Raw genomic sequence first — 17,138 nt, forward strand, 5'->3', positions numbered from 1 at the left:
ATCGTTTTTTGGTGGCAATACACAGCTAGAGATGCAGGTGTCACAAACTAACAAACACTTGAATGACTGTTTTCATATCATATCTCTTGTGTTTGCAAATTTACTCTGGCTATCTAACGTTACTCTGATTTCAGAGCACTCTCGTCTCAGTGTGCCAGAGCGCAGAACAACTGATGAATTTACGAACTCGCAACACCTGCAAAAAAAGTCATAGTTAGTCAAGAACACTCTAGATGACATGTAAACCAGCCCTAACCAGCTCTGCTACGCCAAGTAGAATGGTCAGAGTGAGGTGTTTTCTCATTTGGGTCTGGAAGTAGCTAGCCAGCAAGCTAGCTAACTTTAGCCAGTTAGTTAGGGTGCTTGGTTTGGACAAGCATGCATTGGCAGGCAAGCTGCAGAAGGACAAGGGGGCTACAATTCCCCATCGTCTATCAGTGCAATGTTGACGGCCAACTAGTTGAAAAAGTTTGAGGGTTTATCTAATGTTCCTTCGTTCGATTTTAGCTCATCTTGCTTTGGGTAGCATTAATGTTAGTTGTTGTTGATATACCTAACTGAGGGAGAGAGAGCCTACCTCTTCATAATTGTTTGATCAATAGAACTGTAAAGTTCCCAAATGTAAGAAGACTCCCGTGGTGTTTACACATTCACAGAAATCCATTCAGGTGTATTTTGTGGCTTTTGGTGAATGCGCTCTAATGATCTAAATTTGCGCTGTTGCGACTGCCAGTCTAGTTCAAAGTGAATGATGGCAGGCCCATGTGGCAAATGGCTTGTTTGTATAAAGGTCTACTGTAGCTCTGATTGACTATAGTGCACCAGTCTGGTGGACTCCTGTCTTAGACAAGACAGATGTTTTTACTCGGTTTTATTTACACCAGTGTCTATTAATTGTCCAAACGCACGCCAACTTTCCCATTCTATATTGCAATAGAATTTTCACAAATGCCTTAGTATACAGTACGCATTTCCCAAACATTCTAAGAATTTATGAACACGTAAACTTGACCATATCTAAGAGGTCGCTTGTCAGAATCTTTCTTTTTGGTTTCATATTCTTCCTGGGGGTGTATAAATGTATACAGATTTTAAGATTTCATGTTGCTAAAATATTGTCAGTTCCAATTTAAATGCAGCATTGTTTCACACACAAGCTATTTTAAAAGAGATGGCTAACAATAGCAAGCGCGCTGCAAAAAAAAACAAACACAGTTCCACTCACCAGATAATGATAATTTAAAAATAACTTATTTTTGAAATGTATTCTTGAAAAGTGAGAAGCTAACAAATTAGCAACAACATCCTCTTTGATAACACCTGCTGCAAACTAGCCAATAACAAAAGCTAGCTAGCTAGACTGTGGGAAAACTACTGCTCGCTATTGCGCAGTGACTTGTTGGCCTTGAAGAAGGTAGAAGTTTCCATACATTTCTGTAAAAATGGTCCCACTCATTAAGTCAAAATGTGACCGCTTGATTCCACTGTCACTCCAAAATGTTGCCCTAATACAGTTGAATGGCTGACTTAGCTAGCTATTTATCTCCCCAGAGACCAACAAAGAAAAATCCTGATTTGATATATTTTTCTCTTCAGTGTTAGCCATTTTCTTTCCAGCAAAAACTGAAGAGATTAAATCAGAACACATTGAAATTATTATTATTATTCAGTGCATTCGGAAAGTATTCAGACCCCTTGACTTTTTCCACATTTTCCAGCCTTATTCTAAAATGTATTAAATAGTTTTTTCCCATTTATCAATCTACACACAACAACCCATAATGACAAAGCAAAAACTGTTTTTTAGAATTTTTTGCAAATGTATACAAATAAAAAAACATAAATATTAGATTTACATAAGTATTCAAACCCTTTACTCAGTACTTTGTTGATGCACCTTTGGCAGTGATTACAGACTTGAGTCTTCTTGGGTATGACGCTACAAGTTTGACACACCTATATTTGGGGAGCTTCTCGCATTTCTCTCTGCAGGTCCTGTCAAACTCTGTCAGGTTGGATTGGAAGCGACACTGCACAGATCTTTTCAGATCTCTCCAGAGATGTTTGGTCGGGTTCACGTCCAGGCTCTGGCTAGACCACTCACGGACAATGAGACTTGTCCCGAAGCTACTTGTGCATTGTCTTGGCTGTGTGCTTAGGGTCATCGTCCTGTTGGAAGGTGAACCTTTGCCCCAGTCTGAGGTCCTGAGTGCTTTGGAGCAGGTTTTCATCAAGGATCTCTCTGTACATTACTCTGTACTTTGCTCTCTATCAGAGTGACAATTGGGTTCTTGGTCACCTCCCTCACCAAGGCCCTTCTCCCCTGATTGCTCAGTTTGGCCAGGAGGCTAGCTCTAGTAAGAGTCTTGGTGATTCCATACTTCTTCCATTTAAGAATGATGGAGGCCACTGTGTTCTTGGGGGACCTTCGATGCTGCATGAATGTTTTTGTACCCTTCTCCAGATGTGTACCTCGACACAATCCTGTCTCTTAGCTCTACAGACAATTCCTTCGACCTTATGGCTTGGTCTTTGCTCTGATATGCACTGTCAACTGTGGGACTTTATATAGACAGGTATGTGCCTTTCCAAATCATGGCCAAATCAATTGAATTTACCACAGGTGGACTCCAATCAAGTTGTAGAAACATCTCAAGGATGATCAATGGAAAAAGGATGCACCTGATCTCAATTTCGAGTCTCATAGCAAAGGGTCTGAATACTTATCTGAATAAGGTTTTAATACATTTGCAAAAAATAAAACTGTTTTCACTTTGTCATTATAGAGTATTTTGTTTAGATTGAGTATTTTTTAAATCAATTTTAGAATGAAGCTGTAACGTAACAAACTATTGAAGCAGGCAAGGGGTCTGACTTTCCGAAGGCACTGTATTATCATAATCATAATTTTATAAATCCTGAGCCCTTCTCTGATGGATTAGAAGGCAAATTTTCCCCCACTGTGTTTGGGTTAGTAATCAGTTGTAGAGTGTCTCTATTTTCACTCAGTATGCATTTTTTCACTATTCTGAATGTCTAAAGAATCCATATGTTCAGAAATATTAACACAGAAATACTGGACATTGTACTGGACAACTCTTATGGTGGTGAGTTGACAAAATTACCTGATACCATGCTAGTGTCAACAGAGATACAGTACTAGTAACCTGACACCATGCCAGTGTCAACAGAGATACAGTACTAGTAACCTGATACCATGCTCGTGTCAACAGAGATACAGTACTAGTATCCTGATACCATGCTAGTGTCAACAGAGATACAGTACTAGTAACCTGATACCTTGCTAGTGTCAGAGATATTAGTATCTTGATACCATGCTACTGTCAACAGAAATACAGTACTAGTAACCTGAATAGTTGTGGTGATATTGTCTTTAAAGACTCTACTGCGACATCCATGTTTTTCTTTGTGTCATTTGTTCATAAATAAAATTGACCACAAAGGGTTCATATTTTGACAATTCAGCTCCAAAATTTCACTGTGCCAATCTAAGATCTTTAAGGGGAACACGTTCTGATGGGGAGGTGGTGTGTGATGGAACACCGGCCCTCAGGCGTCATCATGGACATTGGTTGATGTATCAGACGTCTCATTGTTGACCACCCCCGGCTCGTTCCATGTAATTAACTATGTATGGGGCTAGTGGCTAGCTAGACCCAGGAGTCATCTCTCACCCCCTGGACACCTCACCGTGTGTGTGTTACGTTTCTGTGTTGTGGGTTTGTTTGTATGTATGTGTTTCAGGATGGCTTCCTGAAGCCCAAAGCAGCTGATTGGTCGACCCCATCGATAATTGGAGTTCTGACCCCGCCCTCTCATCAAAGGATACAGCTGTCTTCAATTACAGACTCCTTCTGCATTTTTACAAGCCAGTGTTCCTTTGTTAGGAGGGGGAGCTTCTTGGTATGTCCTGTGTTGGTTGTTGCTCAAATAGAGCTTCTTTGATGTCCTGTGTTGGTTTTTGCTCAGACAGGTTTTTGTAAAGTATTTTGTAACCGGTCCTGCTGAGGTATGTTTTTGTCACAAGGACTGTGTTTTGATTATTTAAATTGATTACTTACGTTAGTAATTATTTTTTGTTCCCAGGGGGGAAGGGGAAGACACCTTGGGAGTGCTTAGGCAAGAGGACTGCGTGCATACATATACCCGTAGTATGTACTTTGTCTATGCACACTAGGTAAGACCTGAGCGGACCACCCCCTGTATTTTGGTTAGCGCGCCAGGTGGCGTTAAGAATAGATAAGTAGTGGGTAGGTAGGTAATGTAGTAGAGGGGCTCTTTAACTTTCCCTTTCTTTGCTTTGTTTCCGTTCAGACCCTTTTCCCCAAAATTACCATGTGAAGGAATAAATTCCCTGTTAATGGTAACATTATCTGGCTCAGTCATCCTTACCCACACCTACAGTCACATACCTTTTTCACTCCACAGGGATTTGAGTGTAGCAGGGTGTTGCGTTCCCTCCTCCGAGAGGTGTGCGTAACTGTGTGTGTGTGTGTTCTAGCCTTTAACAAGCTCATAAAAAGCCAAACACTGTCTGCAGAAACCTTCACATAATGATCATGCTGCCTTCTAGAGGAAGGTTGAGCTGAAGGTGAATGAGTCTCTAGGTGTGATGTTAAACAACACAGAACATGATGAATCAATGGGGTGGATTAGCGGCAACTGACCTGGAGAAAGAAAAGAAAAACAATTACGATCAAATGTTATATTTAGAAGAAGTGGAATTGTAGGGCCAAATACTGTAGTTATTGCTTAAAGTGTAGTGTCTTGTGAGTTGCTACTATTACCGCTACTACAACAATTCATAAAATGATTTCTCTAAGTGTAATTGTTGTATGGCTATTAAAGCATCTCCTTCCATCATGAAAAAATGCATCTGCCTCCCTCCTCCATCTCTCACTCCATCCCTCTCTCGATTTGATTTGATTTCCAGGTGGCCCAGAGACTGGGCCTCCCACAGGATCTGGTGTCATTTTACATTTAAACAGATATTCAAGGGGCCATTAGCCCAGAACAGCATCAGCCATATGGTGATAGTCTTTGGCGTCGGGGAAAGGCCTGGATGGCAGTATGTGGTACAGTAGCACTGACATACTTTCTCTATGGGGAAAAATGTCTTCATGCCTAGAGGTACGGAATCATCCGTAGACTTCTGTAACCCAAAATTGAGTGGCTTATGAAGAAAATATGAATTGATGCCTAAGCTGCATTTGTTTTGCCATCTGTTTGACAGACGTTGGATGCCAGAGAGTCATTTAACTTGTATTCGAAGCAATAAATAACTGAATATTTTCATGATGCAGATTAATAGTGTCTGCCTTTCTTTAGAAAGTGCATTACATTTTCCCCACAGAATTTCTCCAAGAGTTCTCTTTGCTTTGTGTCCAGGTTTTCTTTTCAAATGTATCGTAACCACTAGCCGAAACAACGTCACTACTAATCGCTAAAACAGAAGCTGTGTGGGTGAGCTGTTGTTGAAGACTACCCAATCCAGCAGCAGAATAGCCTGCAAACCTGCCCCTTTAATCCTCTGGGTTTCCAGTCTGATTATTTAACCAGGGCTAGCTGCTCACTGGTCCGTACGAGGGTCAAGAGCACACAACCCCACCACCTCACATATGCACCTAGGGAATTGCCTGAATTCCTGACACTCCTAACTAATGATTTGTATCCTCTGTCAACACAGTATTGTGGAACTATTCATGTCATTCAGAGCAGCTATATTGGAGGATATCTAAAGTTTACCTTCCAGGCAGGTCATATACATGCTTCCTAGTTCATTTAGTTTTCTCTTAATTCAACCCTGTTCTACATTCATTGAAAGAACAATATCTCACTTTAGATAGATGCTATTTTTGTATTCAACTATAAATAGTGCACGCATCTTCAGTTTGGGTGTTTACTATTGTCGTTTAGTTAGACAATTGACAGCTCTAAATCACATAAATGACAAGCTATGAGTAAACATGACTAAACCACTCGCTTTGGTCCGTCTGAGCTGAAGAAGTAAACCTGCACTACATGGTACGATAAATAAAGTGGCCTCACATCTTCGGGATTCAAATGCACTCTGGATTCTTTCCTATGTAATAAACAAGTGATTTGTCCCCAAGGGACGCTCCTTTGTACTTGGGCTATGCATCATTTGCATCATTTGTACGTAACACTGTAATTGCTTAGTTTTTTTCACGATTTGGTTTGATGTTCCATCGAATATGAACACGCAGCACGTCTGCTGTTGTGTTCACTGTTATGGGTGATGATCTGGTTCTATGGAGTTATTGACTGTAGGTATGACCATAGAATCATAGAGCAGGATCTCTATCCACAGGATAAACATGGTATCACTGCATTGTAAAGGCTTCACATTAAAACAGTGCATTATGATGGGGTACATCGGGGTCACTGTCACTGGTGTCATATTTCAGATTTCTACTCCTCCGGTGTATTTATTCATCTATTGTGTGTCTGCACGTGTCTGGTTTACACATGCAAACACCTACTTTATAATGCAATCCAGTGTATGTATTGCTACATTTATTGCACACATTACCCACCGATCCGCCTGTTCCTCTCAATATGCACTACTTCATAAATAACTAAGCATATCCATTACATGTCTGGATGCATTTTGTCAGCAGACGCAGTGAACAGGGAGTGGTGAGCGCACTGGGCCTGTTTTGCCTCGCCTAGACACCTTGTATGAGAGCACTCACATTATTTTTAGGCCAATGAGAAGCTCTTTAGAATACACGTGAGTTACTGTCTGTCTGAGTTACTGTGTGTGTGTGTGTGTGTGTCTGTGTGTGTTACTGTGTGTGTGTGTGTGTGTGTGTGTGTGCAGCAGAGAGTGGATAACATAGTCGTAAAGTCTGAAAGCTTTTTAAAGAAATTACCCAAGCATGTTAGAGATTAACTTAATGAAAGAGGAACTCAGGAGAGAAAGAAAAATGTGTACTGTTTTCACTCGCTCTGAATAAAGGTAGGCCTGATAGGATGGTGTTACAGGCAGGCCTGATAGGATGGTGTTACAGGCAGGCCTGATAGGATGGTGTTACAGGCAGGCCTGATTGGATGGTGTTACAGGCAGGCCTGATTGGATGGTGTTACAGGCAGGCCTGATAGGATGGTGTTACAGGCAGGCCTGATAGGATGGTGTTACAGGCAAGCCTGATTGGATGGTGTTACAGGCAGGCCTGATTGGATGGTGTAACAGGCAGGCCTGATAGGATGGTGTTACAGGCAGGCCTGATTGGATGGTGTTTCAGGCAGGCCTGATAGGATGGTGTTACAGGCAGGCCTGATAGGATGGTGTTACAGGCAGGCCTGATAGGATGGTGTTACAGGCAGGCCTGATAGGATGGTGTTTGGATGGTGTTACAGGCAGGTCTGATAGGATGGTGTTACAGGCAGGCCTGATTGGATGGTGTTACAGTCAGGCCTGATAGGATGGTGTTACAGGCAGGCCTGATAGGATGGTGTTACAGGCAGGCCTGATAGGATGGTGTTACAGGCAGGCCTGATAGGATGGTGTTACAGGCAGGCCTGATAGGATGGTGTTTGGATGGTGTTACAGGCAGGCCTGATTGGATGGTGTTACAGGCAGGCCTGATAGGATGGTGTTACAGGCAGGCCTGATAGGATGGTGTTACAGGCAGGCCTGATATAATGGTGTTACAGGCAGGCCTGATAGGATGGTGTTACAGGCAGGCCTGATAGGATGGTGTTACAGGCAGGCCTGATAGGATGGTGTTTCAGGCAGGCCTGATAGGATGGTGTTTCAGGCAGGCCTGATTGGATGGTGTTGTTAGGAGTGAAAGTCTAAGTGATATTTTATTGCACGGCAGGGAAATACCACTCAAAAGATGAGCCACAGTCCTTCTTAGATCTGTAATAATAGTATTTATTCCAGCCTTTGTTTGTTCTGTATTAATTATCTTTTATGTTTTTCAGATCGTATAACAGAGGTGAATACCAATGTCTACGTCACCAGCTTTGGCCCAGTTTCAGATACAGACATGGTGAGACCACATTCTAATTTTACGAGTACCTTGTTCCCAAACTGAGCTGTGCTGGGCTGGCCTGGTTACACATTCATCATAGAAAGTAAACTTGTAATGTGTTCAAGATTTAAAAAGGCTTCTAAAGTTTTGTAATTTCCATTTAACAAACATTTTCATTAATTATAATCCACATAGCAACATTTCCTGTTGCTGCCGGATTATTTTCCTGCTATGAGAAACTTTTACATTTAAAATAGCGTATCTGTATGTAGGGGAAATCAGTTTTATCTGAATCATTGATCCACTATTCAGAAGTCTCTGCAACTGATAACCATGAAAACTCAATTGTGATAAACAAGATAGGAGGGTAAAGGACCAAATTGGTTCTTGTGATTAGTTTCTGTAGTGTTTTACAATTGAAACGGGGAGTAAATAGCCTAAACCATTCTTACAACAGGATAATATGGTACCTCACAGAACTTTGGTGGAACTGAGCACTTAGTTTAAATACTACACAACAACACAGAATAAACCAATCATGATTTTGTCATTCCAGGTGTTTTGTTTACCGCTTCATTGCAAAACCTTGGCACCATTTTCCTTTTTGTCACTTATTTGGACCACTTAGTCTTAGTCGTATTCATTGGGGCACACCATATCAGAACGTGTTGCAACTGAAAATGAAAAGGAGCGTTTCTTATTAAACATGTTCCGTTTGCCCATTCCTGTTTCGGTATGTTTTCTTCAATTTGGTGCCAAATGAATGGGACCGGTGTTTTTGTTCGTTCCGAGCAGCTTAGCTTGGCTCTAGTGAAGCATCAAAGCCCCAGTAACTCTGACTCCTTAAGATTTGGTCTATATTCCCATTGTGTCTCTACCTTAGCTACAATTTTCTACTATTTTTCATCCTGACTGCTATTTCACTGTCCGGCCTCCGTTTGGTACAGCAACATATATATATATCTATCTCTCAGATTCTCCTATCATTCCCTTCTTTTAATGTTTTCTTAGTTTTTTTTCAAGGGCAGAATTGTCCGTAAATGTTTCTTTCCTGGAGCTCATCCCCATGCATTTTTTGTCATATCATTAACATTAAATCTAGAAAGTCTGATTTTGTAACCTAACCAGTTGGCAGGTTTCCCGTAACAACATTTTGAGCATTTAATATTTTGTGTGGTTGTCATCTTCAAAGTTGTTTCTGCGGATTGCTTAAAGCAACATTTGCATGACTCAAAATGTATTACATGTAAAAGGCTTTGAAAATAGAAAAGCTTGGTGAAGGCAGATGCTTGTTTTTGTGAGAAATCTTTGAAAAAATAACAGGAATTTCAAGTTCATATGAAAAGCGTATACAAATATGTCATGTCTCAAAATCGATATACTTCTTACCTCTATATTGTTTTATGTCCTGTGGATTTAAGAGGAAAGATGACACATTTAATGGGAAAGTGAACCTGTCAGGTAGCCTTAATTCAGCGATGCAATTTTCCTGAATTTTTACCACTTTTTCTCTCTGGCCTCCATTGATTTAGTCACCCTAAATTGGGGCACCCTAAATCTCCAATAACTTTTAAACATGTTATGATATAGACATGGGGTTTTGACCATTGGTTTTCTTAGAGGAGTATCTACAAAAGTAACATATTTTACCCATTGGTCAAAATATGTGTTCTTGATTGGACTCTCTCTCCCTCTTCCTTCGACAGTTTTGTCTTATGAATTATTGAAAATCGACTCTTTATTCAACTCACTACTTAATTTATATTGGGCTTATATCGGGCTTGTTTTTGGAAAAAAAACACACACCCTTTAAAACGACAATATTCAGAGCAAGCCGTTCTGTAAAGGAACATTATGGTTCCGCTGCTAATGATTGAACATTTATGATGTTTGAAATGCAATGCAGAATTCAAAAGCTCATTAATGGAATAGCAAAATATACATTACGGACAACTATTAAGTATTCACTAGGCGAGTGTCCCATATCATGGCAAGGAGCAATAATGTAAGATGTGTACGATGATCTTGATGCAGCCACGACTTAAAATCCTAGGGAGACTAACTGTATTCTTATTTATTAACATTTGTGCTTAGCATTTATACAATAAGGATTTGTGCATGGTTGTTGGTAGCTGGGATATATGAACGATAACTCAACATAGTAGGGAATTCCAAAAGATTGTCCAGTGGACTACACGAGCTGCATGTAAAAGATATAAAGCACATAATACATTATCTGTTGTTGCCATCATATTGCTAGTGCCTAAAGTTAGAATGATGAATTAACCATTTGCATTGCCCATATGGTCTCATAAGATGTAATATACTGGACCTCACACCTAAGGCCTATACTGTATTTTTTTCCCAGCTCATATGATTTTGAACACACCAAAACACATACCTCTTCCAATACCGTTTGCCCTGGAGCCCTTAACAAGCCAGGTATCCTCTTGAGGGCAGGATTTGGAGACGGACGGATTAGATTCCTGGGATATGATGATCTAAGACAGGATAGTGTGGCATGTAATCATCTTATCCTATTTACTGTTGGTTTTGCAGACGGAACAGGCTGTTTGGCATTTCATGGGTGTTGTGTGACGTTTTCATTTGATTGTCAAATAAATCAGTTCAAAAAGTAGGTTACCTGCGCAGTTCGATCCACCATAATAATTTAGCCTACTATCATTTACTACTGGCAACTTTCAGCCCTAATTTGGACAAGTTTCTGCTTGCAATTTCTGACATTTGCTTGTCAACTATAGTTTGATACATGTAGCTTCTCTTCTGTCATAACATGTTGCCCCAGAAGACTAAATAAAGTAGTGCTCACCAGAATAATATCTTACATCGATAGACTGAATGCATTAGTAATCTAGTTAACACTGGTAAAGTTGTCTGTTTCGTTTAGGGGCCGTGGGGGGAAAAAGGCAACAGTGGAACGATTGGTCCTGTGCAAAATGTCCAAAATATCATCCGTTTGACCAGTTTTAAGGAAATGAAAATCTGAGAAAATGATTAAACACATTTCTGATAAGACCTCAAGTCATCTTCGGTGCATATTTTATGTGGTTGAAAAACTGCCTTTTTGCATAACAGTGTCAAAGAGAACACATTACACAAACATTCACATTTTCTCAAGAGATGCTGAAAGAAAGAAATAGTATGTTCCCAAGACAAAATTAAAATTTGTTGTATAATTTCACTGCAAGAAATGCATAATTCTGCAGGAGTTAATATTAGATAACGCTACATGTGAGAGATTATAGGCCTACAGCAGGTGTCCATATTTCAATTACTATTCAATTTAACCCATACACTTAAATTAGGAATATTCTGTTTATTCATGGATACAGGGACACTCATGAGTGGGATATCAAATGTGCATGTAAACAGCTTATCCCAGATAAGACCTTAAGCGGGATATGAGCTACTATCCTGAACAATGTGTACATTTAAACATGGTCAGTGGGGTCGGAGAGGCGTGGTAGGTAGACAGTACACTAAGACCAGGGACCTCACCTTGTAGAGGCTGCTCCACTCTGAAATAAATCACCAGGAGAAAAAACATCCAGTGTGGATAAGTGGCTGGCCCAAGCTCATGCAGGAGGCGCAGTGAGTCAGTAATGGATGTTAAATGGGATGCACAGCCTGGAGTGGAAAGGAGAGAAAGGGTGCCATCCACCTTGGTTTACCACAGGATATCTTCAAAGCCTCTCGCTAGGCACTGCTTGTGTTTGTTGTTTATCTGCTTCATAGATTTTTTTTATATAGTAGGGATAGCACGGCATCGTTAGAAGTGTCACTTTATTTAAAAATTAAGGAGCAGGTATTCCATATTCACAGTGCAGAAATATTACGTTTGCTATGTTTATGTGGAGATTAATTTATGGTGGCATTGTCTGTACCTGTGATATTAATTTGTGAAATTCATCTGTGTGATTGTTGTCGATTGTAGCCACAATGTTATTTCTTCCCACAGGAATACACTATAGACGTGTTCTTCCGGCAAAGCTGGAAAGACGAGAGGTTAAAATTCGACGGGCCCATGAACATACTGCGGCTGAACAACTTGATGGCCAGTAAAATATGGACGCCAGACACGTTCTTCCACAATGGGAAGAAGTCAGTGGCTCACAACATGACCATGCCCAATAAACTACTGAGGATTCAAGACGATGGCACCCTGCTTTACACCATGAGGCAAATATACAGGGTCACTGGGTTGCCAGGGAAAATACAGTTTAATGAAATGTTATTAACGTAGCAGGTTTAGCTTGTGTTCTTTCAAGTAAAAGCCTTGTCTTGTGGGAGTCAGAACGGCTCATAGGAGCCTATCTCCTGTTTCTGTAGCGTGAGGCAGCTTGATGTACAAGTACACCCCCTGGACAGGACGCTAGTCTATCTCAGGGCCTTACAATTAACGTGGAACAGGAAAATACAGGAGTACCAGTCTCCCCAATGTCACCTCAACCCAAACACATCTCATTACATCTCAGTTATAGATAATTTATTTTATTTTTTACCTTTATTTAACTAGGCAAGTCAGTTAAGAACAAATTCTTATTTCCAATGATGGCCTAGTGGGTTAACTAGTGGGTTAACTGCCTTGTTCAGGGGCAGAACGACAGATTTTTACCTTGTCAGCTCAGTGTCGTGTCTTTGGCTATGCCGGATTAAGTAATATGACATGCTATTCTATAGCTGTTATCTTCCGAATAAACTCTGAAAGATCTAGTAATATTTTACATCAATAGCAGTCAATATTAATCGTCACCTTATTTCAGTCTCATCTGAAAGTTGTAAATTCTTGGTTATCTTCACGAACCCTGGCTAACAAGTTGAATCAGCAATACAAAATTTGTTTAATTACAGTATTTATTTACTAAATACCTAACTAATCACACAGAATTACATATACACAGAATGAATTTTTCTTTGATTACAAATTATGTCATAAAGGAAAACGTCCTTAGCGGACAGAACAGATTTGACAGCTGGTTACACAAATAACGCGGGTCGGGTTTGAGTGGAAGAGCGGGAAGACTTGAGGAACAAAGGGAGAAGCTATGTCTCTATTGGGCCGTAGGCAGCTACTCTATCATAAATACAGAATCTTATGCATTCTAAATCACCGCCCATTTGGAAAAGGAAAATGCAATAAATATTTACTCTGAGCTGCGCTTCAATAGGTTGGTGGTAGATGGAAGGCTGTGTTGCCCAACAGAGTCCTTTGAAGAGTGTCTCTGGTGGTGAACGGGATACGTTGTAGTGTCGTCGTTGTGTGGTAGACGCGATACTCTGTCTCTCCTCTCCTAGCCCACGTTTACAGCGGCCGCTGCTAACTCAACGGCTAGGAGGTATCACTTCTGTAGCAAATAAGAGTTCAAAGTTCATACCATTCGTAACCAAAGCTCACGCGGAGGTTGGCTTCATTCTGTAGTTATTATCTGAATCCTTCTGACATCGGACCGTCTTCCTAATGTACAGGAGGTTACATTTTCGTCAAGGGCTTATATAGTGGGGGGAGAGAAGGGTGTGTTTCATAGTTTATAACCCATGTCTCTTCACAGGGGCGGGCCACTGATTGAGCAGAGCTCTAACTTTATGAAAACCAAAATCTCTCATTTAGAAGCTAAAATTACATTTAATCTTTTCACAAATAGTGTCATATTTAAACATTTAAATTGCACAACAATTCCATGTGAATCTGATAACTATAATGTGTAGACTTTCCCAGATACAGTTTGTCGTCCTGTCATCAGTCATAATGTCTCAGATGACAACCGAACTGACATCATATTCATTAAGTACCAACACATTTTCAACTGGTTCTATTACCAAAATATGGTTCCTTTCCCCCCACTTGTTTGATGTTCCCAGACTCTCTATGTTTAACAAAGGCTATTCAAGAGTCCCTCAGAGTCAGAGGGAAGGGAGAAAGGTATTTATGCGGGGTTATAAACCTTACCCACAGGCCAACGTCATGACATCAGGGATTTGATCTTGCAGCCTTTCGGTTACTAGTCCAACGCTCTAACCACTAGGCTACCTGCCGACCCACATTCTACACATTTTGCCATGAGGCTGAGAGAAAATGTTGCTGATTTAAAGCTAATTTCCTGAAATTCTCCACATATTGCCGTGGGGCAGGGAGAAAAATGTGCAGTTTTATAGCTCATCTATAGGTACACATTTTGCGATGAGGCTGAGAGAGGGTTGAATATACGCTAGTGGCTTTGTTGCAAGATTTTACTCACTCAGTGCCAAAAGGGCCATTATTTTGATAAGCAAGTGCTTTGAGAATACAGAAGAAAAATATTGCCCAAACAGAGGCCATTTTGAATTGAATCATTGTCAGGTTCTTTAGGTGGTTAGAGCGTTGGACTAGTAACTGAAAAGTTGCAAGGTCGAACCCCCGAGCTGACAAGGTAAAAAGAAAACTGTCGTTCTGCCCCTGAACAAGGCAGTTAACCCACTGTTCCTAGGCCATCATTGAAAATAAGAATTTGTTCTTAACTCACTAGCCTAGTTAAATAAAGTTAAACATAATAATAATAATAATAATACATTTGGCAGGAATGGAAATAGACACAGAGCATCTTCACTGCACATAGTTCAATATATTTCAGAAATTGCCCACTATAATCTGGGGATTCTGAGTGTGCCCTATAAGCATTTGTTTTTTGGTACAAATGCATTGCTTGTTCATTCTAACACTACCAAACACACTAAACATATGCAGCTGAAGTCGGAAGTTTACATACCCTTAGGCTGGAGTCATTAAAACTATAGTTTTGGCAAGTCGGTTAGGACATCTACTTTGTGCATGACACAAGTCATTTTTCCAACAATTGTTTACAGACAGATTATTTCACTTATAATTCACTGTATCAGTGGGTCAGAAGTTTACATACACTAAGTTGAATGTGCCTTTAAACAGCTTGGAAAATTCAAGAAAATGATGTCATTGCTTTAGAAGCTTCTGATAGGCTAATTGACATCATTTGAGTCAATTAGAGGTGTACCTGTGGATGTATTTCAAGGCCTATCTTCAAACTCAGTGCCTCTTTGCTTGAAATTGTAGACCTCTACAAGTCTGATTCATCTTTGGGAGCAATTTCCAAACGCCTGAAGGTACCACGTTCATCTGTACAAACAATAGTACACAAGTATAAACACCATGGGACCACGCAGCCGTCATACCGCTCAGGATGGAGATGCGTTCTGTCTCCTAGAGATGAACGTACTTTGGTGCGAAAAATGCAAATCAATCCCAGAACAACAGCAAAGGACCATGTGAAGATGCTGGAGGAAACAGGTACACAAGTATCTATATCCACTGTAAAACGAGTCCTATGTCGACATAACCTGAAATGCCACTAAGCAAGGAAGAAGCTACTGCTCTAAAACCGCCATAAAAAAAGCCAGACTACGGTTTGCAATTGCACATGGGGATAAAGAGTCTACTTTTTGGAGATATGTCTCTGGTCTGATAAAACAAAAATAGAACTGTTTGGCCATAATGACCATCGTTATGTTTGGAGGAAAAAGGGGGAAGCTTGCAAGCCGAAGAACACCATCCCAAACGTGAAGCGGGGGTGGCAGCATCATATTGTGGGGGTGCTTTGCTGCAGGAGGGACTGGTACACTTCACAAAATAGATGGCATCATGAGGAAGGAAAATGATGTGGATATAATGAAGCCATCGCGACATCAGTCAGGAAGTTAAAGCTTGATCGCAAATGGACAATGACCCCAAGCATTCTTCCAAAGTTGTGGCAAAATGGCTTAAGCACTACAAAGTCAAGGTATTGGAGTGGCCATCACAAAGCCCTGAACAGAATCCTACGGAAAATTTGTGGGCAGAATTGGAAAATGGTGTGCGAGCCAGGAGGCCTACAAACCTGACTCACTTACACCAGTTCTGCCAGGAGGAATGGGTCAAAATTCACCCAACTTATTGTGGGAAGCTTGTGGAAGACTACCCAAAACGCTTGACCCACGTTACACAATTTAAAGGCAATGCTACCAAATACTAATTGAGTGTGTGTAAACTTCTGACCCACTGGGAATGTGATGAAAGAAATAAAAGCAGAAATAAGTAATTCTCTCTACTATTATTCTGACATTTCACATTCTTAAAATTAAGTGGCGATCCTCTGACCTAAAACAGGGAATTTTTACTTGGATTAAATGTCAGGAATGGTGAAAAACTGAGTTTAAATGTATTTGGCTAAGCTGCATGTAAACCTCCGACTTCAACTGTATCTGTGTTTTGGGACGCTACAGTGACGCATTGGGCTTTATGTGTTGTATCTAGGTTGACGGTTCACGCAGAGTGTCCGATGCATCTGGAGGACTTCCCCATGGACTTCCACTCATGTCCCCTGAAGTTTGGCAGCTGTGAGTAATGCATACCAAATACATAGACGCACGGCGTCACTGGGTTGCCAGGGCATTACTCTCATGAAAAGAACATGGGATTTGAAATTCGTGGAGGAATCAAAATGTGTCTAGTTTAAGTCGTACAATAGGTCATGTGTCGTATGTGTGTAGGTCATATTGATTTAGTTGGGGGGCCACCAGTTTTGAATGAATCACCACTGTGACCTTTGTGTTCAGTGTCGTTCAGCGCCGCTCCTCACTCTGCTCCATGTCAACAACACTGTCACATTGTCTTTTCCAAGAGGCAGAATTTGATCTTCTTGCTTCATTTGATTTGAGCCTAAACCCGCATACAGTCCCACTCTCAAGTCCCACACCATAACTAAACAAACCAAACAGGGGATACAAGACCAAACAAGACACAGGATAAGAATAGACTCTGTTTCTGCTGCTACAAACACTGAGCTTTAAATTTCAACTCTGCCAGTTACAGCAATAACCATTCCATAACCACTAAGGGTGTAGAATTACCTCCCACCCCCCACACACTTTTCACTTAAAACACACGCTGTCAGTAGCAGCACATATTTAGAAAGGCTTTGGTCTGAGCTTCTGGGAAAAAGATAAGAAGGTAGTGTTATTGGGTTTGGTGGCTGAGTTGAGCTCTCTGTTTTCATCCTAGTATTGATGCAGCACTCTCCTCTCCTTTGGCTGCTGCTACCCTTGGAT

General features: G+C 40.7%; 1 protein-coding gene across 4 annotated transcripts in view; it reads left to right on the plus strand.

Moving 5' to 3' along the window:
* The window catches only part of LOC110488904 (gamma-aminobutyric acid receptor subunit alpha-2), a 61,982-nt gene that overhangs the window by 12,313 nt on the left and 32,531 nt on the right, over positions 1–17,138 (plus strand). For all 4 annotated transcript variants that reach the window (XM_021561360.2, XM_021561359.2, XM_021561361.2 and 1 more), the window contains exons 4-6: positions 7,975–8,042; positions 12,004–12,224; positions 16,345–16,427. In XM_021561360.2, the coding sequence (XP_021417035.2) occupies positions 7,975–8,042; positions 12,004–12,224; positions 16,345–16,427 (372 nt within the window). The remainder of the gene's footprint in view (positions 1–7,974; positions 8,043–12,003; positions 12,225–16,344; positions 16,428–17,138) is intronic.

Source organism: Oncorhynchus mykiss, chromosome 14 (assembly GCF_013265735.2).
Source record: "Oncorhynchus mykiss isolate Arlee chromosome 14, USDA_OmykA_1.1, whole genome shotgun sequence".
Taxonomy (NCBI): domain Eukaryota; kingdom Metazoa; phylum Chordata; class Actinopteri; order Salmoniformes; family Salmonidae; genus Oncorhynchus; species Oncorhynchus mykiss.